Source organism: Mesoplodon mirus, assembly GCF_964341445.2.
Source record: "Mesoplodon mirus genome assembly, chromosome: 12".
In the NCBI taxonomy this organism is placed as follows: Eukaryota; Metazoa; Chordata; class Mammalia; order Artiodactyla; family Ziphiidae; genus Mesoplodon; species Mesoplodon mirus.
In genome coordinates this window covers 52,689,307-52,716,710 of record NC_138988.1, presented here as the reverse complement: position 1 = coordinate 52,716,710, position 27,404 = coordinate 52,689,307, and the positions used below count along the sequence as shown (strand labels likewise).

The following is a 27,404-nucleotide window of genomic DNA, read 5'->3' as shown; positions in this document are numbered from 1 at the left end:
AAATTAACTATACTTCAATAAAATTTTTTAAATGCAAAAAAATAAGTGAAAGAAGGCAATAGATTCTAATGGTACAAAACTTAAGAGGTACAAATGAGTATACAGAAAAAAGTAAATCGTAGGTGTATGATCAATATAGGACCCAACGCTTGCTTCTCATTAATTTAAACCAATAAAATCTTACTGCTTTGTATTTATCCAGTTCTCTATTTATTTTTGTTGCTGCACACGGGCTTTCTCTAGTTGCAGCGAGCAGGGGCTACTCTTCACTGCAGTGCAGAGGCTTCTCACTGCAGTGGCTTCTCTTGTTGCGGAGGATGGGCTCTAGGCGTGTGGGCTTCGTAGTTGTGGCTCGTGGGCTCTAGAGCACAGAGCTCAGTAGTTGTGGCGCACGGGCTTAATTGCTTCGTGGCATGTGGGAATCTTGCCAGACCAGGGATCGAACCCATGTCCCCTACACTGGTAGGCGGATTGTTTTTGTTTTTTATTTTTATTTTTTTAACATCTTTATTGGAGTATAATTGCTTTACGATGGTGTGTTAGTCTCTGTTTTATAACAAAGTGAATCAGCTATACATATACATATATCCCCATATCTCCTCCCTCTTGCGTCTCCCTCCCACCCTCCCTATCCCACCCCTATAGGTGGTCACAAAGCACCAAGCTGATCTCCCTGTGCTATAAGGCTGCTTCCCACTAGCTATGTATTTTGGTAGTATATATAAGTCCATGCCTCGCTCTCACTTCGTCCCAGCTTACCCTTCCCCCTACACATGTCCTCAAGTCCATTCTCTACATCTGCGTCTTTATTCCTTTCCTACCCCTAGGTTCTTCATGACCATTTTTTTTCTTTAGATTCCATATACATGTGTTAGCATACGGTATTTGTTTTTCTCTTTCTGACTGACTTCACTCTGTATGACACACACTAGGTCCATCCACCTCACTACAAATAATTCAATTTCATTTCTTTTTATGGCTGAGTAATATTCCATTGTATATATATGCCACATCTTCTTTATCCATTCATCTGTCGATGGACACTTAGGTTGCTTCCATGTCCTGGCTATTGTAAATAGAGCTGCAGTGAACATTGTGGTACATGACTCTTTTTGAATTATGGTTTTCTCAGGGTATATGCCCAGTAGTGGGATCTGCTGGGTCGTATGGTAATTCTATTTTTAGTTTTTTAAGGAACCTCCATACTGTTCTCCATAGTGGCGGTATCAATTTACATTCTCACCAACAGTGCAAGAGGGTTCCCTTTTCTCCACACCCTCTCCAGCATTTACTGCTTGTAGATTTTTTTTTTTTTCTTTTTGCGGTATGCGGGCCTCCTACTGCCGTGGCCTCTCCCGCCGCGGAGCACAGGCTCCGGACGCGCAGGCCCAGCGGCCACGGCTCACGGGCCCAGCCGCTCCGCGGCACATGGGATCCTCCCAGACCGGGGCACGAACCCGCATCCCCTGCATCGGCAGGCGGACCCTCAACCACTGCGCCACCAGGGAGGCCCCTGCTTGTAGATTTTTTGATGATGGCCATTGAGACTGGTGTGAGGTGATACCTCATTGTAGTTTTGATTTGCATTTCTCTAATGGTTAGTGATGTTCAGCATACTTTCATGTGTTTGTTGGCAATCTGTATATCTTCTTAGGAAAAAATGTCTATTCAGGTCTTCTGCCCATTTTTGGATTGGGTTGTTTGTTTTCTTGATATTGAGCTGCATGAACTGCTTGTAAATTTTGGAGATTAATCCTTTGTCAGTTGCTTTATTTGCAAGTATTTTCTCCTATTCTGAGGGTTGTCTTTTCATCTTGTTATGGTTTCCTTTGCTGTGCAAAAGCTTTTAAGTTTGATTAGGTCCCATTTGTTTATTTTTGTTTTTATTTACATTTCTCTAGGAGGTGAGTCAAAAACGATCTTGCTGTGATTTATGTCAAGGAGTGTTCCTTCTATGTTTTCCTCTAGGAGTTTTATAGTTTCCAGTCTTACATTTAGGTCTCTAATCCATTTTGAGTTTATTTTTGTGTATGGTGTTAGGGGGTGTTCTAATTTCATTCTTTTACATGTAGCTGTCCAGTTTTCCCAGCACCACTTACTGAAGAGGCTATCTTTTCTCCATTGTATAGTCTTGCCTCCTTTATCAAAAATAAGGTGACCATATGTGCGTGGGTTTATCTCTGGGCTTTCTATCCTGTTCCATTGATCTGTATTTCTGTTTTTGTGTCAGTACCATACTGTCTTGATTACTGTAGCCTTGTAGTATAGTCTGAAGGCAGGGACCCTGATTCCTCTACCTCCATTTTTCTTTCTCAAGATTGCTTTGGCTACTCAGGGTCTTTTGTGTTTCCATACAAATTGTGAAATTTTCTGTTCTACTTCTGTGAAAAATGCCATTGGTAGTTTGATAGGGATTCCACTGAATCTGTAGATTGCTTGGGGTAGTATAGTCATTTTCACAATGTTGATTCCTCCAGTCCAAGAACATGGTATATCTCTCCATCTGTTTGTATCACCTTTAATTTCTTTCATCAGTGTCTTATAGTATTCTGCATACAGGTCTTTTGTCTCCTTAGGTAGGTTTATTCCTAGGTATTTTAGGCTTTTTGTTGCAATGGTAAATAGGAGTGTTTCCTTAATTTCTCTTTCTGATCTTTCATTCTTAGTGTATAGGAATGCAAGAGATTTCTGTGCATTAATTTTGTATCCTGCTACTTTACCAAATTCATTGATTAGCTCTAGCAGTTTTCTGGTAGAGTCTTTAGGATTCTCTATGGATAGCATCATGTCATCTGCAAACAGTGACAGATTTACTTCTTCTTTTCCGATTTAAATTTCTTTTATTTCTTTTTCTTCTCTGACTGCCATGGCTAAAACTTCCAAAACTATGTTGAATAACAGTCGTGAGGGGCTTCCCTGGTGGCGCAGTGGTTAAGAATCTGCCTGCCAATGCAGGGGACACGGGTTCAAGCCCTGGTTCAGGAAGAACCCACATGCCGTAGAGCTACTAAGCCCGCGAGCCCATGCGCCACAACTACTGAGCCTGCGCTCTAGAGCCTGTGAGCCACAACTACTGAGACCGCAAGCCACAACTACTGAAACCCGCAGGCGTAAAGCCTGTGCTCTGCAACAAGAAAAGCCACCGCAATGAGAAGCCCGCGCAGCGCAACGAAGAGTAGACCCCACTTGCCACAACTAGAGAAAGCCCACGTGCAGGAACAAAGACCTAATTTAGCCACAAATAAATAAATAAATTTTTTAAAATAAATAAATAAATAATAGTGGTGAGAGTGGGCAACCTTGTCTTGTTCCTGATCTTAGTGGAAATGGTTTCAGTTGTTCACCATTGAGAATGATGTTGGCTGTGCCTTTGTCATATATGGCCTTTATTATGTTGAGGTAAGTTCCCTCTATGCCTACTTCTGGAGAGTTTTTATCATAAATGGGTGTTGAATTTTGTCAAAAGCTTTTTCTGCATCTATTGAGATGGTAATATGGTTTTTCTCCTTCAATTTGGTAACATGGTGTATCACATTGATTGGTTTGTGTATACTGAAGAATCCTTGCGTTCCCACTTGATCATGGTGTATGATCCTTTTAATGTGCTGTTGGATTCTGTTTCCTAGTATTTTGTTGAGGATTTTTGCATCTACGTTAATCAGTGATATTGGCCTGTAGTTTTCTTTCTTTGTGACATCTTTGTCTGGTTTTGGTATCAGGGTGATGGTGGCCTCGTAGAATGAGTTTGGGAGTGTTCCTCCCTCTGCTATATTTTGGAAGAGTTTGAGAAGGATCGGTATTAGTTCTTCTCTAAATGTTTGATAGAATTCACCTGTGAAGCCATCTGGTCCTGGGCTTTTGTTTGTTGAAAGATTTTTAATCACAGTTTCAATTTCAGTGCTTGTGACTGGTCTCTTTGTATTTTCTATTTCTTCCATTCCAGGTTCAGTCTCAGAAGGTTGTGCTTTTATAAGAATTTGTCCATTTCTTCCAGGTTGTCCGTTTTATTGGCATATAGTTGCTTGTAGTAATCTTTCATGATCCTTTGTATTTCTGCAGTGTCAGTTGTTACTTCTCCTTTTTCATTTCTAATTCTGTTGATTTGAGTCTTCTCCGTTTTTTTCTTGATGAGTCTGGCTAATGGTTTATCAATTTTGTTTATCTTCTCAAAGAACCAGCTTTTAGTTTTATTGATCTTTGCTACTGCTTCCTTCATTTCTTTTTCATTTATTTCTGATCTAATCTTTATGATTTCTTTCTTTCTGGTACTTGGGGGCTCTTTTGTTCTTTCTCTAATTGCTTTAGGTGCAAGTTTAGGTTGTTTGAGATGTTTCTTGTTTCTTCAGGTAGGACTGTATTGCTATAAACTTCCCTCTTAGAACTGCTTTTGTTGCATCCCATAGGTTTTGGGTCATCGTGTTTTCATTGTCATTTGTTTCTAGGTATTTTTTGATTTCCTCTTTGATTTCTTCAGTGATCTCTTGGTTATTAAGCAGTGTATTGTTTAGCCTCCATGTGCTTGTATTTTTTACAGAGTTTTTCCTGTAACTGCTATTTAGTCTCATAGCATTGTGGTCGGAAAAGATACTTGATATGATTTCAATTTTGTTAAATTTACCAAGGCTTGATTTGTGACCCAAGATATGATCTATCCTGGAGAATGTTCCATGAGCACTTGAGAAGAAAGTGTATTCTGTTGCTTTTGGAAGGAATGTCCTATAAATATCAGTTAAGTCCATCTTGTTTAATATATCATTTATAGCTTGTGTTTCCTTATTTATTTTCATTTTGGATGATCTGTCCATTGGTGAAAGTGGGGTGTTAAAGTCCCCTACTATGATTGTATTACTGTCGATTTCCCCTTTTATGGCTGTTAGCATTTGCCTTATGTTTTGAGGTGCTCCTATGTTGGGTGCATAAATATTTACAATTGTTATATCTTCCTTCTTGGATTGATCCTTTGGTGTCCTTCTTTGTCTCCTGTAATAGTCTTTATTTTAAAGTCTATTTTGTCTGATATGAGAATTGCTACTGCAGCTTTCTTTTGATTTCCATTTGCATGATATATCTTTTTCCATACCCTCACTTTCAGTCTGTATGTGTCCTGAGGTCTGAAGTGGGTCTCTTGTAGACAGCATATAGATGGGTCTTGTTTATGTATGCATTCAGCCAGTCTATGTCTTTTCGTGGGAGCATTTAATCCTTTACATTTAAGGTAGTTATCCATATGTATGTTTCTATTACCATTTTCTTAATTGTTTGGGGTTTGTTATTGTAGGTCTTTTCCTTCTCCTGTTTCCTGCCTAGAGAAGTTCCTTTAGAATTTGTTGTAAAGCTGGTTAGGTAGTGCTGAATTCTCTTAGCTTTCGCTTGTCTGTAAAGGTTTTAATTTCTCCGTCTAATCTGAGTGAGATCCTTGCTGGGTAGACTAATCTTGGTTGTAGGTTTTTCCCTTTCTTCACTTTAAATATGTCCTGCCATTCCCTTCTGGCTTGCAGAGTTTCTGCCAAAAGTTCAGCTGTTAACCTTATGGGGATTCCCTTGTATGTTATTTGTTGTTTTTCCCTCACTGCTTTTAGTATTTTTTCTGTGTATTTAATTTTTGATAGTTTGATTAATATGTGTCTCGGTGTGTTTCTCATTGGATTTATCCTGTATGGGACTGTCTATGCTTCCTGGACTTTATTAACTATTTCCTTTCCCATATTAGGGAAGTTTTCAACTATAATCTCTTCAAATATTTTCTCAGTCCCTTTCTTTTTCTCTTCCTCTTCTGGGACCCCTATAATTCCAATTTGGTGCATTTACTGTTGTCCCAGAGGTCTCTAAGACTGTCCTCAATTCTTTTCATTCTTTTTTCTTTATTCTGCTCTGCGGTAGTTATTGCCACTATTTTATCTTCCAGGTCACTTATCCGTTCTTCTGCCTCAGTTGTTCTGCTGTTGATTCCTTCTAGAGAATTTTTAATTTCATTTACTGTGTTGTTCATCATTGTTTGTTTGCTCTTTAGTTCTACTAGGTCCTTGTTAAACGTTTCTTATATTTTCTCCATTCTAGTTTCAAGATTTTGGATCATCTTCACTATCATTACTCTGAATTCTTTTTCAGGTAGTCTGCCTATTTCCTCTTCAGTTGTTTGGTCTGGTGGATTTTTACCTTGCTCCTTCATCTGCTGCGTGTTTCTCTGTCTTCTCATTTTGCTTAACTTACTGTGTTTGGGGTCTCCTTTTCGCAGGCTGCAGGATCCTAGTTCCCGTTGTTTTTGGTGTCTGCCTCCAGTGGCTAAGGTTGGTTCAGTGGGTTGTGTAGGCTTCCTGGTAGAGAGGACTAGTGCCTGTGTTCTGGTGCATGAGGCTGGATCTTGTCTTTCTGGTGGGCAGGACTGTGTCCGGTGGTGTGTTTGGGGGTGTCTGTGACCTTATTATGATTTTAGGCAGCCTCTCTGCTAATGGGTGGGGTTGTGTTCCTGTCTTGCTAGTTGTTTGGCATAGGGTGTCCAGCACTGTAGCTTGCTAGTTGTTGAGTGGAGCTGGGTCTTAGCGTTGAGATGGAGATCTCTGGCAGAGCTTTCGTCGTTTGATATTACGTGGAGCTGGGAGGTCTCTGGTGGACCAATGTCCTGAAGTTGGCTCTCCCACCTCAGAGGAACAGGCCTGACACCCGGCCTGAGCACCAATACCCTGTCAGCCACACAGCTCCATCTGTTATTTCTCTTTTTTCTGCTTTTTTTCTCAAGAGTTTCTTCCTCCTGTTTTCTGTTTATCTCCTGTCTTCTTTGTCCATTTTTTCTTGATTGATCTCCCTTTCACTTTCACCCTGTAGCTCTCTCTGGGCTTCTATTTCGACAGCAACAATGGGACTCTGGATGGCGTGGGCCACTTTTTTTGCCAATTGGCCGAGGAGAAGTGTTTGTAGGCGGATTGTTAACCACTGTGCCACCAGGAAAGTCCCTCTCTTCTTTTAATAGTTAAAATTTACCCTAACTTTTATCTCTTCCCTCAAAACTGAGAATTCTTTCATAAATCAACCCTGATAGTTACAGCTCCTGATAAACCACTCCTGATAACTTGAACGCTATTGAAGAAGTAAACTGCTCAATTCTTTCTTCCTTAAATGCAGTAACTATGTAAATTATCTCATCTGTTATCTCAAAAATCCATATTATACTCAAATAAAAACAGAGGGTCAGCAGACTAAGTCTTTAGAAAGTTATACATCTCTAATTCTGTGAGTATAAAATTCTCACATAGACTCTTATTAAAAGGTAAATTTCTATGCAATAAATTTAACAAATACCTTCTAAATTCACTTATAGAGATCTTTCTTTCATAAAATAAAATCAAAACAAAATAGGTAGAATTACATGTTTTGTTTAAAGGCTTCAGAAGTATCAATATATCACATTAGTTCACTACTCCATCTCTTACGTCTGGCATAACGCCTGGCCTACGATAGGCACACAATGAATAATTGTACAACCAGTGAGTGACAGTCTGAAATAGGAGAAATCAAAAGTGACAAAATCCTAGTTTTTACAAAATACCTCATGTGAATTAGATTAAACCACCAATAACTAAATTATCAGCAGTGTCTGTCACTCTCATTCTAATTTCACCTTCCCCCTCTACCATACCATCTGGCAGGGAAAAACTGAGTTGCTTAGAGGCAGAGCTGGAACAATGGATAGAGTCTTTTCCTGTTACTGAGTTATGAAAGCATTACGACTGTGAACAATACAACTACACAAGATCCAAAAATATCTAAATTCTTGTTATAGGGATTATATTTTTTCATGCTTACCGATGACTTGACTTTTGCAGGATCAACTTTGTCATAAACTGGAGTGCAGTACACAATCAGCATAAGGAGACTCAGCAGAAAGGCACTGCAGCTTACAAATTCGAAAAAGTAAAGGCCTCCACACAAAGTACATTGTGACACAACTTCCTCACAGATAAAGGCCAACAGAGACAGCACCTACAAAAGAAACAAAACATTTTGCTTAAGTGTTTTTCAGGGAAACCTACGTTATTCAGAAAACACCACCTGTTCACTCAAATATTTATCAAGTGGAGACTCGGCAAACAAGATTACTGAATGAACCCGATCTACACATAATTTACACTCCAGTTGCCTTGAAGGGAATATAGGTACACAGATAATTAACTACCTACTGTGTGCTAAATGCTAGAACAGGAGAAATCCGAGGTGTTGTTATAAGAGCACACAGAAAAGGCACTCAACCTGGAGGTTGGGAAAGGCTTCCTGAAGGAAAGCTGAGACCAGAAGGACAGTAGAGTCAGTTGTGGGGTGAAAGGTAGGGGGAAAAGTTCCAGGCAGAGAAGCAGTGCACAGAAAGACCTAGAAATGAGAGAGCTTGGTACCTTCTCACGCCAACCACACACAGATATCCCACAAGCCCCACTCAACTGTGAAAGTGAGTTGAGTCAACATGGCTAACGTGTCAGAGGGGAGGGGATGGCAGCACAGAAATGATGAAATGAGACCAGAGAGGTAATAAGCAGAGGCCAGATCTAAATGCCTCCTTTTACTAGTTTAAGGAATCTGGATTTTAAGCGTTTTTAAAGCAAAGGGGTAGGGACTTCCCTGGTGGCGCAGTGGTTAAGAATCTGCCTGCCAATGCAAGAGACACGGGTTTGAGCCCTGGTCTGGGAAGATCCCACATGCCATGGAGCAACTAAGCCTGAGCACCACAACTACTGAGCCTGTGCTCTGGAGCCCGCGAGCCACAACTAGCATGCCCACGTGCCACAAGCACTGAAGCCTGCGCGCCTAGAGCCCATGCTCTGCAACAAAGAGAAGCCACTGCAATGAGAAGCCCATGCACTGCAACAAAGAGTAGCCCCCACTCATCGCAACTAGAGAAAGCCTGCACGCAGCAATGAAGACCCAACGCAGCCAAAAATAAATTTTAAAAATAAATAAATAAATGTATAAAGCAAAGGGGTAACATGATGAGGTTTATGCTTTTAGTAGTTCTTTATAGCTACAATATAAAGAAGGGACGGGGAGGAGAGATGGGGGAGAGACGGGGAGGGGGAGACAGTGGGGGAGGGCAAAACTGGGGCTGGACATCCAGTTGGGGAAGCTGATGTAAGAAATCAGAGGAAAGACAGTGAGCAGGGTAGTAGTAATGGACAAGAGTGAAATCACTGGAAGATGCAATAGAAGCCCTCATCAGACAGGATGAATACAAACGGAATAGCAAACAAGGTAATACATATATGCTTAAACCATTTTATTTTCATTTAAAACAAAAAGGCACATTTATTTATTCAGTCTTTTGAAATGGGCCTTTTCTTTGAGAATGCACCTGACTGGAATTCCCCATCACGTTTTCTGCATTAATCACTTCCATCATTTATGACTACCATTTCCAGACTGATGTTATTTGAAGTGGAGCGAGATCTGGGACACCTGAGAAGCAGCACGCAGAATCCTTCTAGAGTTGGACGAGTTTTACTAGCCTTTCACAGTTGCCTTGCTCTTACTTAATTCCACTGCAAGTATTTTAGTAGCTTTTTTGGTCTTTCCAAAGCATTCAATTTATTTTCATAGAAACAATTCCTTTTCACATTCAATTTTAGTCTTGCAGTTATTTAACTGGCCATAAAAAGTATAATTTGGGGGACTTCCCTGGTGGTCCAGTGGCTAAGACTCTGCAATCCCAATGCAAGGGGCCCGCGTTCAATCCCTAGTCAGGGAACTAGATCCCCCATACTACAACTAAGAGTTTGCATGCTGCAATGAAGATCCCGCATGTGGCAGTGAAGATCCCATGTGCCACAACTACGACATGGCGCGGCTAAATAAATTTTTTTTAAGTATAATTTTTATGCATTTGCATTGAATGGAGAACAGTTATCTCTGGCTAATTCGGCAACTCAATTAAACGCAGGTGGTTTTAACAGCACTCCCACTGTTGTGTGATGTGGTATTAACACACTGATGCCTCACTGAAGAAAGAAGAGTTTTTCTTCTTCTTTTTAAGAGGCAAGGGTGCTGGGAAGAGAATAAATTCCATTTTAAATATGCTGTATATGAGAGGTCTGCAGAAGAGTTAGGTGGAGCTGGCTAGGAGGCAAAAGGATATATGGGTCTGGAGCTCAGGAGACAGGTCTGAGGTGGAGACCAAGATGTGGGAGATTACCTAGAATGAGGAAAGTCGGCCCTGTGCAGAACTGTGAGGAACCCCAAGATTTAAGGGATGAACAGAGGGGGAGACACCAGCAAAGGACAATTAGGAGCAGCAGACCAAGGGGTAGTCGATCAAGAAAAAAGTATTTCTACTCAGAGCAAGTAATCAAGAGTGCTGGGGGCTTCCCTGGTGGCGCAGTGGTTGAGAGTCCGCCTGCCAATGCAGGAGACACGGGTTCGTACCCCGGGCCGGGAGGATCCCACATGCCACGGAGCGGCTGGGCCCGTGAGCCATGGCCACTGAGCCTGCGCGTCCGGAGCCTGTGCTCCGCAACAGGAGAGGCCACAACAGTGAGAGGCCCGCGTACCGCAAAAAAACAAAAAAAACAACAAAACAAAACAAACAAACAAAAAAAGAGTGCTGAATGCTACTCACAGTACTGAAATGCTTACATGAGACTGAGCTACAGGGTTGCTGGTGACATCAACAGGACCATTTCAGTGTGCTCAGGGAGGCAACCTAGATTACTGTACTGTACACTGGAAGTGAGGGCTGGACAAGGCAGTGCAATAGAGACAGCCCAGTCACCCAGTGCAGCTTTGAGTGGCCAGATAAAGGGTAGTAGTGGATGAGGTCAAAGGGAAAGGAATTTCAAGACAGGAGAGAACTGAGCATGATAAATGCTTAGACAGAAACCTGTAAGATGTCTAAAGACAGAGAAAGAAAAGAGGATCTCTAAAGGCAAGATTCAGGGCTCAAGGTGTGAGGCTAACTCTTCTCTAGAAATAGGAAGGAAGAGAGAGAAGAGATTCACTTGTGCAGTTTGTGTGGGTTTTGCAGAAGCTGAGGGAATTTCCTTCTGGGTATTAAACCATCAAAATGACTGATGACCCAAGTGAAAGCCTTTTGGGAAATGCCGTCTCACACAAGTCAGGCCAGCAGGAGCAACCAGATATATTAATGGCAATAAGACTGCTACCAAAATCAACACATACATTAAGTAGGCAATCAAAATTTTATCCTACTAAACACTTTCATCAAATCAGAGGTCAATAGTACAGCCACTCTGGAAAACAGTTTAGCAGTTTCTTTAAAAACTAAGCAAGCAACTGCTGTATGACCCAGCAATTGCATTCCTACATTCTGTATATGACCAAGAGAAATGAAAACTTACGTTCCTGCAAAAACTGATACATGAATGTGCATAACGTTTTACTCATCAGAGACCCAAACTCTAAACACTACAGATGTCCTTCAATGGTTATACAAACTGCGGTAATCCATACCATGGAATACTACTTAGCAATAAAAACAAACTTGGTATATGCAACAATCTGGATGAGTCTCCAGAGAACTATGCAAAGTGAAAAAAATCCAATCTCCAAAGGTTACATACTGCATGACTCCATTTATATAATAACAAAGCTTATAGAGATAGAGAACAAATTAGTGGTGGCCAGAGTGGAGGGGAGAGGTGTGGCTATAAAGGGGTGGCATGAGGGAACCACGTGATGATGGAACAGTTTTGTTTTTTAATTTTTATTCATTTTTTTTTTTTTTTTGGCTGCATTGGGTCTTTGTTGCCGCGTGCAGGCTTTCTCTAGTGGCAGTGAGCGGGGGTTACTCTTCATTGCAGTGCACAGGCTTCTCGTTGCGGTGGCTTCTCTTGTTGCGAAGCATGGGCTCTAGGTGCGCGGGCTTAATAGCTGTGGTGCACGGGCTTAGTTGCTCCGCGACATGTGGGATCTTCCCGGGCCAGGAATTGAACCTGTGTCCCCTGCACTGGCAGGTGGATTCTTAACCACTGCACCACCAGGGAAGTCTGATGGAATAGTTCTGATTCTTGATTGCAGCAGTGATTAAGGAAGCTACACTTGATAAAACAGCATAGAGGTACACGTAGACGTACACGTACACACACACACACACACACACACGAATGCAAAGGACCTCCCTTTACATTTTGTTTTTGCAAGTTCCTGTGATTCTACAATTATTTCAAAATAAAAAGTTAAAAAAATTCAAATCCAAATTGGCATCTAAACCTCAAAGGGATTTCCTCCTTCCTGTTGGCAATACAAAATTCATATATTCCCACAACTGAAAAGAATGCATGTAAGGACGAAAATAGGTCCTATTGCTGTGATTTCCTGTAAGTTAATGAGGCATAAAATGGTCCAGAATATCCCAAACAACTTCCTCACATCAGACAGATGTTAGGCAAGGCCTTCCCAGTCACCGCACCACAGGATAAAGCGACACACCAAGACAAGTCCCAAAAGGTCATTGTGTAAAAGTACTTCTTCACCTGTAATTATAATTACAAGAGGAGTTTTTATAAGTCTACGGTATAATAAGATACCAAATGTCTTAATATTCCATTTGCTTTATTCTTGACTCTGTTAAATCTTGTCCAAGTTTTAGGAGTTTCTCTATGAGACATTTGCAAAATATACCTGAGGTGTATGAAAGTCAATTAACTATGAGAAGATATGAGCCTAAAACTCTAATTGGGGTGTGAGAATAGTTGATCTTGAACTATTCTTCCCTACAATAATGAGATTATCAGGAACACTCATCAGTGCAGGCTATAAGACAATAAAATCTTATCTGTAGTAGAGACAAAGACTGCTTATCTACTCTCCCTAAGAAGAGGGCAGGATCCAGCTGGGCCAGAAGCAATCAGTGACAAGTCATTACAAGACCTATTCCAAACTTATTAAAGGAGTCATTCTTACTGACCTTAAGCCCTAAAGCAGTATCAAGAGGAGGGTTCTGCATGGACATCCTAGAGAATGAAGGGGTACTAGATCAAGTTCGGGATTTACTAGTTCCTAGTCCCAGATAAAGGCCAAGAAATCAGCACTGACAAGCTATATTCAGTATGAAAATTTCCCTTGACTCTCCATCTCTGATGCTACTAACCTTCCTTTAAAATCTCCCACAGCACTGTACAGTCTCTAATACAAAATAAAGGGATCATTTCACAATATACACAAATATCACATTATTATGCTGTACATCTAAAACTGTTACATGTCAATTATACCTCAATTTAAAAAATAAGTTAGAGGGAGACCTTCAAGATGGCAGAGGAGTAAGATGTGGAGATCACCATCCTCCCCACAAATACATCGGAAATACATCTACGTGTGGAACAACTCCTACAGAACACCTACTGAACGCTGACAGAAGACCTCAGACTTCCCAAAAGGGTGCGCAAGGAGAGGGGATTCAGAGCACCGCCTAAAGGAGCTCCAGAGACAGGCGTGAGCCACGGCTATCAGCACGGACACCAGAGACGGGCATGAAACGTTAAGGCTGCTGCTGCAGCCACCAAGAAGCCTGTGTGCAAGCACAGGTCACTCTCCACACCTCCCCTCCTGGGAGCCTTGTGCAGCCTGCCACTGCCAGGGTCCTGTGATTCAGGGACAACTTCCCTGGGAGAACACACGGTGCAACTCAGGGACTGTTGCAATGTCATGCCAGCCTCTGCCGCTGCAGGCTCGCCCCACATTCTACACCCCTCCCTCCCCCCCTGGCCTGAGAGAGCCAAAGCCCCCTAATCAGCTGCTACTTTAACTCCATCCTGTCTTGGTAGGGAACAGATGCCCTCAGGCGACCTACACGCAGAGGCGGGGCCAAATCTAAACCTGAACCCCAGGAGCTGTGTGAACAAAGAAGAGAAAGGGAAATCTCTCCCAGCAGCCTCAGGAGCAGCGGATTAAATCTCCACAATCAACTTAATGTATGCTACATCTCTGGAATACCTGAATAGACAACAAATCATCCCAAAATTTAGGCGGTGGACTTTGGGAGCAACTGTAGACTTGAGGTTTGCTTTCTGCATTGGATTTATTTCTGGTTTTATGTTTATCTTAGTTTAGTGTTTAGAGTTTCTTATCATTGGTAGATTTGTTCATTGATTTGGTTGCTCTCTTCCTCCTTTTTTTTTGAAATATATAGATATATTTTTTTCCTTTTTCTCTTTTTGAGCGTGTGTATGTGTATGCTTCTTTGTGTGTTTCTGTCTGAACAGCTTTGTTTTTACCATTTGTCCTACAGTTCTGCCTGTCCGTTTTTTGTTTTTGTTTTTAGTACAGTTTTTAGCGCTTGTTATCATTGGTGGATTTGTTTTTTTGGTCTGGTTGCTCTCTTCTTTCTTTTTTTTCTTTTTTTTATTACTTTTTAACTTTTTTAATAATTATTTCTAATTTTTTATTTTAGTAACTTTATTTTTTTCTTTCTTCCTTTCTTTTTTTCCTCCCTTTTCTTCTGAGCCATGTGACTGACAGGGTCTTGGTGCTCCGGACGGGTGTCAGGCCTGTGCCTGTGAGGTGGGAGAGCCAAGTTCAGGACACTGGTCCACCAGAGACCTCCCGGCTCCACGTAATATCAAACGGTGAAAATCTCCTACAGATCTCCATCTCAACACCAGCACCCAGCTTCACTCAACGACCAGCAAGCTACAGTGCTGGACACCCTATGCCAAACAACTAGCAAGACAGGAACACAACCCCACCCATTAGCGGAGAGGCTGCCTAAAATCATAATAAGGTCACAGACACCCCCAAACACACCACCGGATGCGGTCCTGCCCACCAGAAAGACAAGATCCAGCCTCATCCACCAGAACATAGGCACTAGTCCCCTCCACCAGGAAGCCTACACAACCCACTGAACCAACCTTAGCCACTGGAGGCAGACACCAAAAACAACAGGAACTAGGATCCTGCAGCCTGCAAAAAGGAGACCCCAGACACAGTAAGTTAAGCAAAATGAGAAGACAGAGAAACACACAGCAGATGAAGGAGCAAGGTAAAAACCCACCAGACCAAACAACTGAAGAGGAAATAGGCAGTCTACCTGAAAAAGAATTCAGAGTAATGATAGTGAAGGTGATCCAAAATCTTGAAACTAGAATGGAGAAAATATAAGAAACGTTTAACAAAGACCTAGTAGAACTAAAGAGCAAACAAACAATGATGAACAACACAGTAAATGAAATTAAAAATTCTCTAGAAGGAATCAACAGCAGAACAACTGAGGCAGAAGAACGGATAAGTGACCTGGAAGATAAAATAGTGGCAATAACTACTGCAGAGCAGAATAAAGAAAAAAGAATGAAAAGAACTGAGGACAGTCTTAGAGACCTCTGGGACAACAGTAAACGCACCAGCATTGGAATTATAGGGGTCCCAGAAGAAGAAGAGAAAAAGAAAGGGACTGAGAAAATATTTGAAGAGATTATAGCTGAAAACTTCCCTAACATGGGAAAGGAAACAGCTAATCCAAGTCCAGGAAGCACAGAGAGTCCCATACAGGATAAATCCAAAGAGAAACACGCCAAGCCACATACTAATTAAACTATCAAAAATTAAATATAAAGAAAAAATATTAAAAGCAGCAAGGGAAAAACAACAAACAACATACAAGGTAACTCCAAAACGTTAACACCTGATCTTTCAGCAGAAACTCTGAAAACTAGAAGAGAGTGGCAGGACATATTTAAAGTGAAGAAAGGGAAAAACCTACAAGCAAGATTAGTCTACCCAGCAAGGATCTCACTCAGATTAGACAGAGAAATTAAAACCTTTACAGACAAGCAAAAGCTAAGAGAATTCAGCACCACCAAACCAGCTTTACAACAAATGCTAAAAATAAAAACTTTTCTAGGCAGGAGACACAAGAGAAGGAAAAGACCTACAATAACAAACCCCAAACAATTAGGAAAATGGTAATAGGAAAATACATATCGATAATTACATTAAATATAAATGGATTAAGTGCTCCCACCAAAAGACACAGACTGGCTGAATGGATACAAAAACAAGACCCACCTACATGCTGTCTATAAGGGATCCACTTCAGACCTAGGGACACATTCAGACTGAAAGGGAGGGGATGGAAAAAGATACATCATTCAAATGGAAATCAAAAGAAAGGTGCAGTAGCAATTCTCATATCAGACAAAAGAGACTTTAAAATAAAGACGATTACAGGAGACAAAAAAGGACACTACATAATGATCAAGGGGTCAATCCAAGAAAAAGTTACAACAATTATAAATATTTATGCACCCAACAGAGGAGCACCTCAATACATAAGGCAAATGCTAACAGCCATAAAAGGGGAAATCGACAGTAACACAATCATAGTAGGGGACTTTAACGCCCCACTTTCACCAATGGACAGATCATCCAAAATGAAAATAAATAGGGAAACACAAGCTATAAATGATACATTAAACAAGATGGACTTAACTGATATTTATAGGACATTCCTTCCAAAAGCAACAGAATACACTTTCTTAAATGCTCATGGAACATTCTCCAGGATAGATCATATCTTGGGTCACAAATCAAGCCTCGGTAAATTTAAGAAAATAGAAATCGTATCAAGTATCTTTTCCGACCACAACGCTATGAGACTAGATATCAATTACAGGAAAAACTCTAAAAAATACAAACACATGGAGGCTAAACAGTACCCTACTTAATAACCAAGAGATCACTGAAGAAATCAAAGAGGAAATCAAAAAATACCTAGAAACAAATGACAATGAAAACACGATGACCCAAATTCTATGCAATGCAGCAAAAGCAGTTCTAAGAGGGAGCTTACAGCAATACCATCCTACCTCAAGAAACAAGAAACATCTCAAACAACCTAAGCTTACACCTAAAGCAATTAGAGAAAGAAGAACAAAAAAGCCCCCAAGTAGCAGAAAGAAAGAAATCATAAAGATCAGATCAGAAATAAATGAAAAAGAAATGAAGGAAGCAATAGCAAAGATCAATAAAACTAAAAGCTGGTTCTTTGAAAAGATAAACAAAATTGATAAACCATGAGCCAGACTCATCAAGAAAAAAGGGAGAAGACTCAAATCAATAGAATTAGAAATGAAAAAGGATAAGCAACAACTGACACTGCAGAAATACAAAGGATCATGAGAGATTATTACAAGCAACTACCTGCCAATAAAATGGACAACCTGGAAGTAATGGACAAATTCTTAGAAAAGCACAACCTTCCGAGACTGAACCAGGAAGAAACAGAACATATAAACAGAACAATCACAAGCACTGAAATTGAAACTGTGATTAAAAATCTTCCAACAAACAAAAGCCCAGGACCAGATGGCTTCACAGGTGAATTCTATCAAACATTTAGAGAAGAGCTAACACCTATCCTTCTCAAACTCTTCCAAAATACAGAGAGGGAGGAACACTCCCAAACTCATTCTATGAGGCCACCATCACCCTGACACCAAAACCAGACAAAGATGTCACAAAGAAAACTACAGGCCAGGGACTTCTCTGTTGGCACAGTAGTTAAGAATCCTCCTGCCAATGCAGCTGACACGGGTTTGAGCCCTGGACTGGGAAGATCCCACATGCCACGGAGCAACTAATCCCATGCGCCACAACTACTGAACCTGTGCTCTAGAGCCTGTAAGCCACAACTATTGAGCCCACGAGCCACAACTACTGAGCCCGCATGCTACAACTACTGAAACCCACGCGCCTAGAGCCCGTGCTCTGCAATGAGAGAATCCACCATAATGAGAAGCCTGCGCACCACAACGACGAGTAGCCCCTGCTTGCCATAACTAGCGAAAGCCCGCACACAGAAACGAAGACCCAACGCAGCAAAAAAAAAGAAAGAAAGAAAGAAAGAAAACTACAGGCCGACATCACTGATGAAAACAGAGGCAAAAATCCTCAACAAAATACTAGGAAACAGAATCCAACAGCACATTAAACGGATCATACACCATGATCAAATAGTGTTTATCCCAAGAACGCAAGGATTCTTCAATACACGCAAATCAATCAATGTGATAAACCATATTAACAAACTGAAGGAGAAACACCATATGATAATCTCAACAGATGCAGAAAAAGCTTTTAACATTATTCAACCCCCATTTATGATAAAAACTCTCCATAAAGTAGGCATAGAGGGAACTTACCTCAACATAATAAAGGCCATATATGACAAAACTACAGCCAACATTGTTCTGAATGGTAAACAACTGAAACCATTTCCACTAAGATCAGAAACAAGACAAGGTTGCCCACTCTCACCACTATTATTCAACACAGTTTTGGAAGTTTTAGCCACGGCAGTCAGAGAAGAAAAAGAAATAAAAGGAATCCAAATCGGAAAAGAAATAAAGCTCTCACTGTTTGCTGATGACATGATACTACACATAGAGACTCCAAAAGATGCTACCAGAAAACTGCTAGAGCTAATCAATGAATTTGGTAAAGTTGCAGGATACAAAATTAATGAACAGAAATCTCTTGCATTCCTATACACTAAGAATGAAAGATCAGAAGGAGAAATTAAGGAAACACTCCTATTTACCGTTACAACAAAAAGAATAAAATACCTAGGAATAAACCTACCTAAGGAGACAAAAGACCTGTATGCAGAAAACTATAAGACACTCATGAAAGAAATAAAGATGATACAAACAGATGGAGAGATATACCATGTTCTTGGATTGGAGGAATCAACATTGAGAAAATGACTATACTACCCCAAGCAATCTACAGATTCAGTGGAGTCCCTATCAAACTACCAATGGCATTTTTGACAGAAGTAGAACAGAAAATTTCACAATTTGTATGGAAACACAAAAGACCCTGAGTAGCCAAAGCAATCTTGAGAAAGAAAAATGGAGGTAGAGGAATCAGGGTCCCTGCCTTCAGACTATACTACAAGGCTACAGTAATCAAGACAGTATGGTACTGACACAAAAACAGAAATACAGATCAATGGAACAGGATAGAAAGCCCAGAGATAAACCCACGCACATATGGTCACCTTATTTTTGATAAAGGAGGCAAGACTATACAATGGAGAAAAGACAGCCTCTTCAGTAAGTGGTGCTGGGAAAACTGGACAGCTACATGTGAAAGAAAGAAATTAGAACACTCCCTAACACCATACACAAAAATAAACTCAAAATGGATTAGAGACCTAAATGTAAGACTGGAAACTATAAAACTCCTAGAGGAAAACATAGAAAGAACACTCCTTGACATAAATCACAGCAAAATCGTTTTTGACCCACCTCCTAAAAAAATGGAAATAAAAACAAAAATAAAAATTGGGGGCTCCCCTGGTGGCACAGTGGTTGAGAGTCCGCCTGCCGATGCAGGGGACATGGGTTTGTGCCCGGTCTGGGAGGATCCCACATGCCATGGAGTGGCTGGGCCCGTGAGCCATGGCCACTGAGCCTGTGCATCCGGAGCCTGTGCTCTGCTGCAAGGGGAGAGGCCACAACAGTGAGAGGCCCGCGTACAGCAAAAAAAAAAAAAAAAAAAAAAAAAAAAAAAAAAAAGATAACCCTCAGAATGGGAGAAAATACTTGCAAATGAAGCAACTGACAAAGGATTAATCTCCAAAATTTATAAGCAGCTCATGCAGCTCAATATCAAAAAAACAAACAACCCAATCCAAAAATGGGCAGAAGACCTAAATAGACATTTCTCCAAAGAAGATATACAGACAGCCAACAAACACATGAAAGGATGCTCAGCATCACTAATCATTAGAGAAATGCAAATCAAAACTACAATGAGGTATCAACTCACACCAGTTAGAATGGCTATCTTGAAAAAAATCTACAAACAAATGCTGGAGAGGGTGTGGAGAAAACGGAACCCTCTTGCACTGTTGATGGGAATGTAAACTGATACAGCCACTATGGAGAACAGTATGGAGGTTCCTTAAACTAAAAATAGAACTACCATATGACCCAGCAATCCCACTACTGGGCATATACCCTGAGAAAACCATAATTCAAAAAGAATCATGTACCACAATGTTCACTGTAGCTCTATTTACAATAGCCAGGACATGGAAGCAACCTAAGTGTCCACACAGATAAATGGATAAAGAAGTTGTGGCACATATATACAATGGAATATTACTCAGGCATAAAAAGAAACGAAATTGAGTTATTTGTAGTGAGGTGGATGGACCTAGAGTCTGTCACACAGATTGAAGTAAGTCAGAAAGAGAAAAACACATACTGTATGCTAACACATATATGTGGAATCTAAAAAAAAAAAAAAAAGTTTCTGAAGAACCTAGGGGCTGGACAGGAATAAAGATGCAGACATAGAGAATGGACTTGAGGACACAGGGAGGGGGAAAGTTAAGCTGGGACGAAGTGAGAGAGTGGCGTGGACTTATATATATTACCAAATGTAAAACAGATAGCTAGTGGGAAGCAGCCACACAGCACAGGGAGATCAGCTCGGTGCTTTGTGACCACCTATAGGGGTGGGATAGGGAGGGTGGGAGGGAAACGCAAGAGGGAGGAGATATGGGGATATATGTATATGTATAGCTGATTCACTTTGTTATGCAGCAGAAACTTAACACACCACTGTAAAGCAATTATACTCCAATAGGGCTTCCCTGGTGGCGCAGTGGTTAAGAATCTGCCTGCCAATGCAGCAGACACGGGTTCGAGCTCTGGTCCGGGAAGATCCCACATGCCGTGGAGTAACTAAGCCCGTGCGCCACAACTACTGAGCCTGTGCTCTGGAGCCCATGAGCCACAACTACTGACGCCCATGCTCCTAGAGCCTTTGCTCTGCAACAAGAGAACCCACCACAATGAGAAGCCCGCGTGCTGCAACTGGAGAAAAGCCCTCATGCAGTGATGAAGACCCAACACAGCCAAAAATAAATAAGTAAAAATTTAAAAAAATATATACTCCAATAAAGATGCTGAAAAAGAGAAAAGTTAAAAAAATACAGTGTATTGAGTATCATGTATCCAACATTGTAATATATATAGGAACATGTAATAACAGAGCAAAAGATCAATGTATAAGAAAAAATAAGAAAACAATAATTTTATATCTCATAATTGAGCATTTGTTATACACAAATTCAGGAAATCTCAGGAAAATGTTCAGATCCACCTGCACTGATAGCTGGAGAAAGGTGAGTGGAAAAGCAAGACTCAAATCAGGGCCAAGAGACACACAGGATCAGGATAGGCAGAGGGCATTCCAGGTGCAGCACAAAAGGAACAGATTCATGCCAGCAAGGATTTGCACAGCAGCCCAAAAGGGATAATAAGGCAACCAACCTAACTGGATGGGAATTGATGAGGAAAATGGTTAAGGAGTTGAGTGACAGTGATGATCGTGCCAGGGAGTATGGACTTCTAGATGCAGGCACTGCCTGTCTGGTTTAGTTGGTTAGCAGACAGGAGGAGCAGAGGTCCGGATGAGGCCTGAAGGAACATCAACAGTTCAAGGGGAGGAGGGAACAGGGCAACTTGCACCAGACAAGCAAGTCACAGGAAGTTTAACACTTCTTTCCTAAACTCCTTAAAAAGCAAGGACTTCCGGGACTTCCCTGGTGGCGCAGTGGTTAAGAATCCACCTGCCAGTGCAGGGAACACGGATTCAATCCCTGGTCTGGGAAGATCCCACATGTCATGGAGCAACTAAGCCCGTGTGCCACAACTACTGAGCCTGCGCACCTAGAGCTCATGCTCCACAATGAGAAGCCCACACACCACAACGAAGAGTAGCCCCCGCTCGCCACGACTAAAGTCCATACGCAGCAACAAAGACCCAATGCAGCCATAAATAAATAAACAAACAAATAAAAAATTTTTAAAAACAAGGACTTCCCTGGTGGTCCAATGGTTGGGATTCCACGTTTCCAATGTAGGGGGCTGCACGGTGCGGCCAAAAAAAAGAAAGGAAGTAAACACACTCCTCCAAATTGTAAATCTAACAATGATGCTGCGGAGTGTATGAGTGGTGTGAGGGCTGAAGTGTGGCTTATTTTATTAATCATATATATGTAAGTAATCATATATATTTATGTTTATATTTGTAAGCAGACACTTTTTTGTATTAAAAAGAAAAAAGATGTGAAAGTTAAGGGAGGAAGTTTGAGAAATGTGTGGTCACCAGCATTAAATACCAAAGTGGTTAAAGATTGGAAAAGAGATAAAGTCACTGAATTGCGTAAGGAAATAATGGTGAATGCAACCCATAAATTTAGAGGCTCACTGATTACTTTCTGGTAAACAGTTTTGCTCTCAATGGCATGAAGACATGTACTAAAGATTGCTTACTGAATATTAGGCTAAGCACCTAACAACAGTACGTACATGCAATGCGGCTCCTTCTAATGACGAAATTTTACCCAAACATAATTAAGGGAATTATCAAGCTGTTAGAGTTGGGAGAGCCCTTGGAGAGGACAGTCTTCCAGCCTCATGCTTACAGTTGATGGACTTAATCTCTGACAGACTAAATCCCAAGTTAGCCAGGCACAGACAAGAACCCGGGTCTCCTAACTCCCACTCTGTACTTGTTTCCCCCCATAAAGCACTGTTCATTAAGTTCATTTTACAACTATGTATGTTTGTGTAGGTTTTCCCTGTAAGTTGGGTTTTTGAAGTTACAACCATAGTTTTGTGCATTTCCCCTTTTGCTGTTAAATCATACATTAAAACCAAGGTGCTAGGGTCAACACATTTGGGAAGTCTTAGTGACTAAAGATGGTCTTACACTTCTGGTGACTTAAATATTCAGATAATGACTACCCTGTGTCTCCATTTCAGTTTCACTACCTTTTCTGAAACTTCAGTCATCACACTACATACTAATTCTCCATCATTTAGCAGTCTACCACCAAAAAACTCATAAAAAGAACGGTTTAACGTTTGCTATTGATTATAAGGCTCCATCTACACAATTATATTAGTCTGTGAATTTCTGAATTTGCTATTAAAAACCTTGTAGTGATATATAAGGTTCAAGTAAACAAATCAGTCGCCTGAAATCAGGTAAGCCTCCCTTGCCTTCGGCAAACATTTATTCTCCCAAAGGTTCGAAGATATAATTTGCTGACATTACAGATCTTCTTCAAGGTAAAAACAGAGCATTTCAATTTAGTACCTAACAGTTTTCACATTTAAATCATGAAAACAGCACCAACATAATACAAACTGTTTCTAAGTGATCTGTTTGTTGGCACTTACAGAGTAACAATATTTATAATTTAATAAATTTAAATGACTGGTGAATTCTAAATCAAACTGCTTGCCTGAAGAGCCATTATGGGGACTTCCCTGGTGGCGCAGTGGTTAAGAATCCGCCTGCCAATGCAGGGGACACGGGTTCAATCCCTGGTCCAGGAAGACCCCACATGCCACAAAGCAACTAAGCCCGTGCACTGCAACTACTGAGCCTGTGCTCTACAGCTCGCGAGCCACAGCTACTGAGCCCATGTGCCACAACTACCGAAGACCGCGCACTCTAGGGCCCGCCTGCCGCAACTACTAAGCCAGCGTGCCCCAACCACTGAAGCCCACGTGCCTAGAGCCCGTGCTCCGCCACAAGAAGCCACCGCAATGAGAAGCCCCCGCTCGCCGCAACTAGAGAAAGCTCGCGCTCAGCAACGCAGACCCAACACAGCCAAAAAAAAAAAAAAAAAAAGAAGTCATTATAATCATAGTACTATGTAGCCTTCAGGACATTCAACTGGTACCATAAACACAATGTTGGCTTGTGGCAGAGAGAATATCACACATACTTAGATCACTGCACCAGTTTACTAGCAAGGAATTAGGTTGCCAAAGGTCAGTTCTCCCCTTAAAAACAAACTCCCTCAAAAATAACAATAACAACAAAAACGTCACAAAATAAAATATGGGCATAAGGGCCAGTCTAAGGGTAGAATAAACTAATAAAGTGACTGCATCAATTTAGACCTGCAATGACTCCTTATGGTAAATTCTCAGCTGAGTCTATTTTTTCTTCAGCTCTGGAAGGGTGGATGGACAAGCCTTTGAAAAAATTAAGGTCACATCTGAATGGCAGACAGAGCCATGTAACTCCCAGAGCATGTTAACTCAAGAGCTGGTTATTCTCTTTTCTCTCTAACCTCCCCTTCTGTTTGCAGGCTCCGTTCTCTATCTACCCTTTGGTGTTCAGCTCTGTACCAGCAAGCACATCCCACAGAGCCTCAGAGATTTCTAAAAATCTTAGGAGTGGAAAGAACCTCAGAGGAAATCCAATGCAACTTTCTAGGACTCTAAGAATTTCCTAAGTACACAGTGTTTTTTAAGTTTTAGAATAAGATTCATTTCCCTTTTGGGGTCTTTGAGAATCTGATAAGACTTATGGGTCTAGAATAATGTACCCAAACACAGAAATGCACTATATTTTGAATAAAATGTCATAGGGCTTGCAGGCCTCTTATTAAAGTACCTCCTATTTTTTTTTTTTTTTTTTGCGATACGCGGGCCTCTCACTGTTGTAGCCTCTCCCATGGCGGAGCACAGGCTCCGGAGGCGCAGGCTCAGCGGCCATGGCTCACGGGCCCAGCAGCTCCGCGGCATGTGGGATCTTCCCGGACCGGGGCACGAACCCGCGTCCTCTGCATCGGCAGGCAGACTCTCAACCACTGCGCCACCAGGGAAGCCCAAAGTACCTCCTCTTTTGATTATGGGTTTCTCCACTACGGTTGTTTCCTTCTTGGAGCTTTCCAATTCTATTTAATTAAAAAATAAGTTATCTAAAGTAAAACAACTTAAAGGCAGAGTTTGAGTTAAGGTAAAGGAGACTTTGCCTGTTGCCCCTGGCTGGATGACAGTTTTCATTTATTCCATATATAACTTCCTTGGGACTTTCTGGGTAACTCCTATAATATACTGTTGTGAAGAGGTAAGACATTAAAACAGACAAAGCAGGAACAAAAAGAAAACCATCAAAATGAAAGGCAATAATGAAATATTTTTTAAAATCTATATTAAAGAAAGTGTTCTTGTAACATTACAAGTTCCCCATAAACAGAGGGAATTCCCTGGCGGTCCAGTGGTTAGGACTCCGAGCTTTCACTGGGGAGGGCACAGGCTCGATCCCGAGTCAGGAAACTAAGATCCCACAAGCTGTGCAGTGGCAGTTTTTATTCTCTCACTCTTTCTCCTATGGATGATGGAGAACAAGCAGGAATAGTCTAACAACCCTTGAAAGGCAAACTCATCTTCCTCTCTTCTCCACATCCAAGTAAAAAGTCTATCCAAACTTCTGGCTGTGTTCTATTCTGAAGATATGGAACTACAGTTTACTAAACTATAAACAAGGTAATGGGAAATTTTACTTTAGATTTGCCAGTTCTGATTAGAAAGGAAAAATAAAGGCAACTAAAAGCAGATTTAATGGGCAACAGACTAGAATTGATGATGTCTTTTGAGCAGCAAGAGTGCTTCAGATGAATATTATAACCCTTTTCTGTTCTAAAGAGTTCTACTATTTATGCAGAAACATTTTAGCTCTAAGGCAGAGAAACATAGCTGATATCTAAAAGTCAAGTGAGAGCTGACAAGAGGAAGAGCAGAAGGAAGCCCTTCTGGGTAGAAGGAACCGCCCATGCAAAGGAACAATGGCAGGAGAGAGCTGATGACACCTGGTAAGAACAGAAAGGTTGCCAGTATGGAATTAAAAGGAGATAGAGCCAGACCCTTGGGTTCCACAGGCCACAGTGTCACTTGCTTCCAAGTGACTCCCCAATTATTCTCAGAAGTGATCATTTTGGTGGCTAAAAAGTACTGTTTGTTTTCTGACTACTATTTTTCTATCCAATAAAAGTAGGTCATCTGAGTTCTAAGAATGTAAGTTCTGGTTACCTGATTTCTAAGAACTTAAGATTTTCCCAAGGAAACTAACTGGCTATTTTCACTTGGTTGGTTCAAAAAACCAACCCAACCCATAAACACTCTATAAACAGTCTGAGTTTTCCTCTTGCAGAAAGTGTTATCCATCATTGGTTAAAACAGAACATAGGAGGAGCTTAATATGTGTGTAATCTGAATTAAAATTTAAATCTCCAAGATGTTTTGATATTTTCAGTAGTAGGTTTAAGGTCCTTAACCAATGCCCAAAGTAAACTGAAACTCAGCGACATTGAAAAAGAATGCCCTCGCTCTGCTACCTGCACACAACACACACAAAAAGCTGTCCTTTTGACTTCGTATTTGGTACACACATATTGCTCATTCAGAAGTAATTCTTTTCCAGTCAATATAAAACTTTTGGGAGACAATTTATTGGACACATACATCTCTATGCCTTGTGTAGTATCGGAAGACTTTGTCCAACAAATTAAACTGCCCCCTTGGGCTCGCACCAGGAAACCCGCAAGAACCAGAGAAAGATAAACAAAAAGCGTTTCATAGTCTAAATACAGGCACTTTGGGAGATAATGCAGAGTTACAGCTGGGAGAAGAGCCGAAGTCCTACAGAGGAGGAGAGAAAGTCTAAGCGTCTGACTTGAGTCTCTGACGCATTTCCTGCGCCCGCCAAACACGCTCGGTGGTCCTAGGTCGCCGTCGGGGACCCAGCGGGGGAGGGACCCGGGATGAGGGGGCGCCGGCGGGAAGGGGGAGCCCCGAGGGGAACGACCCCTCCCCAGGCGGAGAGGGAAGGAACTGGAGATGTGGAAACGGCCGCTCCTTAACTGCCAGTTGAGAGCCGCTCGACTGTCTCCTCTCGCCCGCCCCGGCCGCGGACTCACCAGCTGAAGGAGTTTGATGATTAGCCGGGTCCCCTTGAGCCGGCGCAGGGTGAAGTAGGCGACGAGGCCGCTCCGGGCGCCTCTGGCGGGGCCCGGGTGCGCCTCGGTGGTGGATCGGTAGACCGCTCCGTTCTCCATCGCCTACGGTCCGGGAACGCAAGGCCGCAACTGGCGTCGCAGACTTCGCCGACTCCGCTACCAGGACCTTCACTTCCTGGGCCTCCGCCCCACTTCCGGCCGACTCCGCCCCTGCCCCGCCTCCTCCAGAGCCCCGCCCCCTGCCTCGAGGCCTTACCTCTTTCCCAACTTGTAAAGATCTGCGGAGAGACTCAAGGAAAGGGAACAGCAGGTGCAAATGTCCTGAGGATCCAGTGAGCTCGTCTCGTTATGAAACGGCTGGTGTGGCTAGGTTAAATAAGGGAGAAAGAGAGGCGGTGAAGTTGGAGATGTAGGCAGAGGTCAGATACTGTAGAGGCCTTGCAGAGCAAGGGAAAAAATTGGATTTCATTTTAAGTGCTATGGGTTTCCTTGAAGGACTTTCAGGATTTCTCCCTCCTGCTTCTCTCTGAATTCCTTCTAGGCTTAATTATCAAAATAGTTTCATTTACTTGTCTCTTTTTTGTTCACCAGCTGCTACAGCCCTATATGTTAATTTTGTGTGAACTTAAAG

General features: G+C 41.7%; 1 protein-coding gene across 1 annotated transcript in view; it reads right to left on the bottom strand.

Annotated features, from left to right (window-relative positions):
* The window catches only part of CMTM6 (CKLF like MARVEL transmembrane domain containing 6), a 45,494-nt gene extending 18,540 nt beyond the window's left edge, over positions 1 to 26,954 (bottom strand). The window contains exons 1-2 of the mRNA XM_082637561.1: positions 26,735 to 26,954; positions 7,801 to 7,977 (exon numbers count right to left, since the gene is read on the bottom strand). Of these exons, the coding sequence (XP_082493687.1) occupies positions 7,801 to 7,977; positions 26,735 to 26,872 (315 nt within the window). The 5' untranslated portion in view covers positions 26,873 to 26,954. The remainder of the gene's footprint in view (positions 1 to 7,800; positions 7,978 to 26,734) is intronic.
* Positions 26,955 to 27,404: the final 450 nt, after the last annotated feature.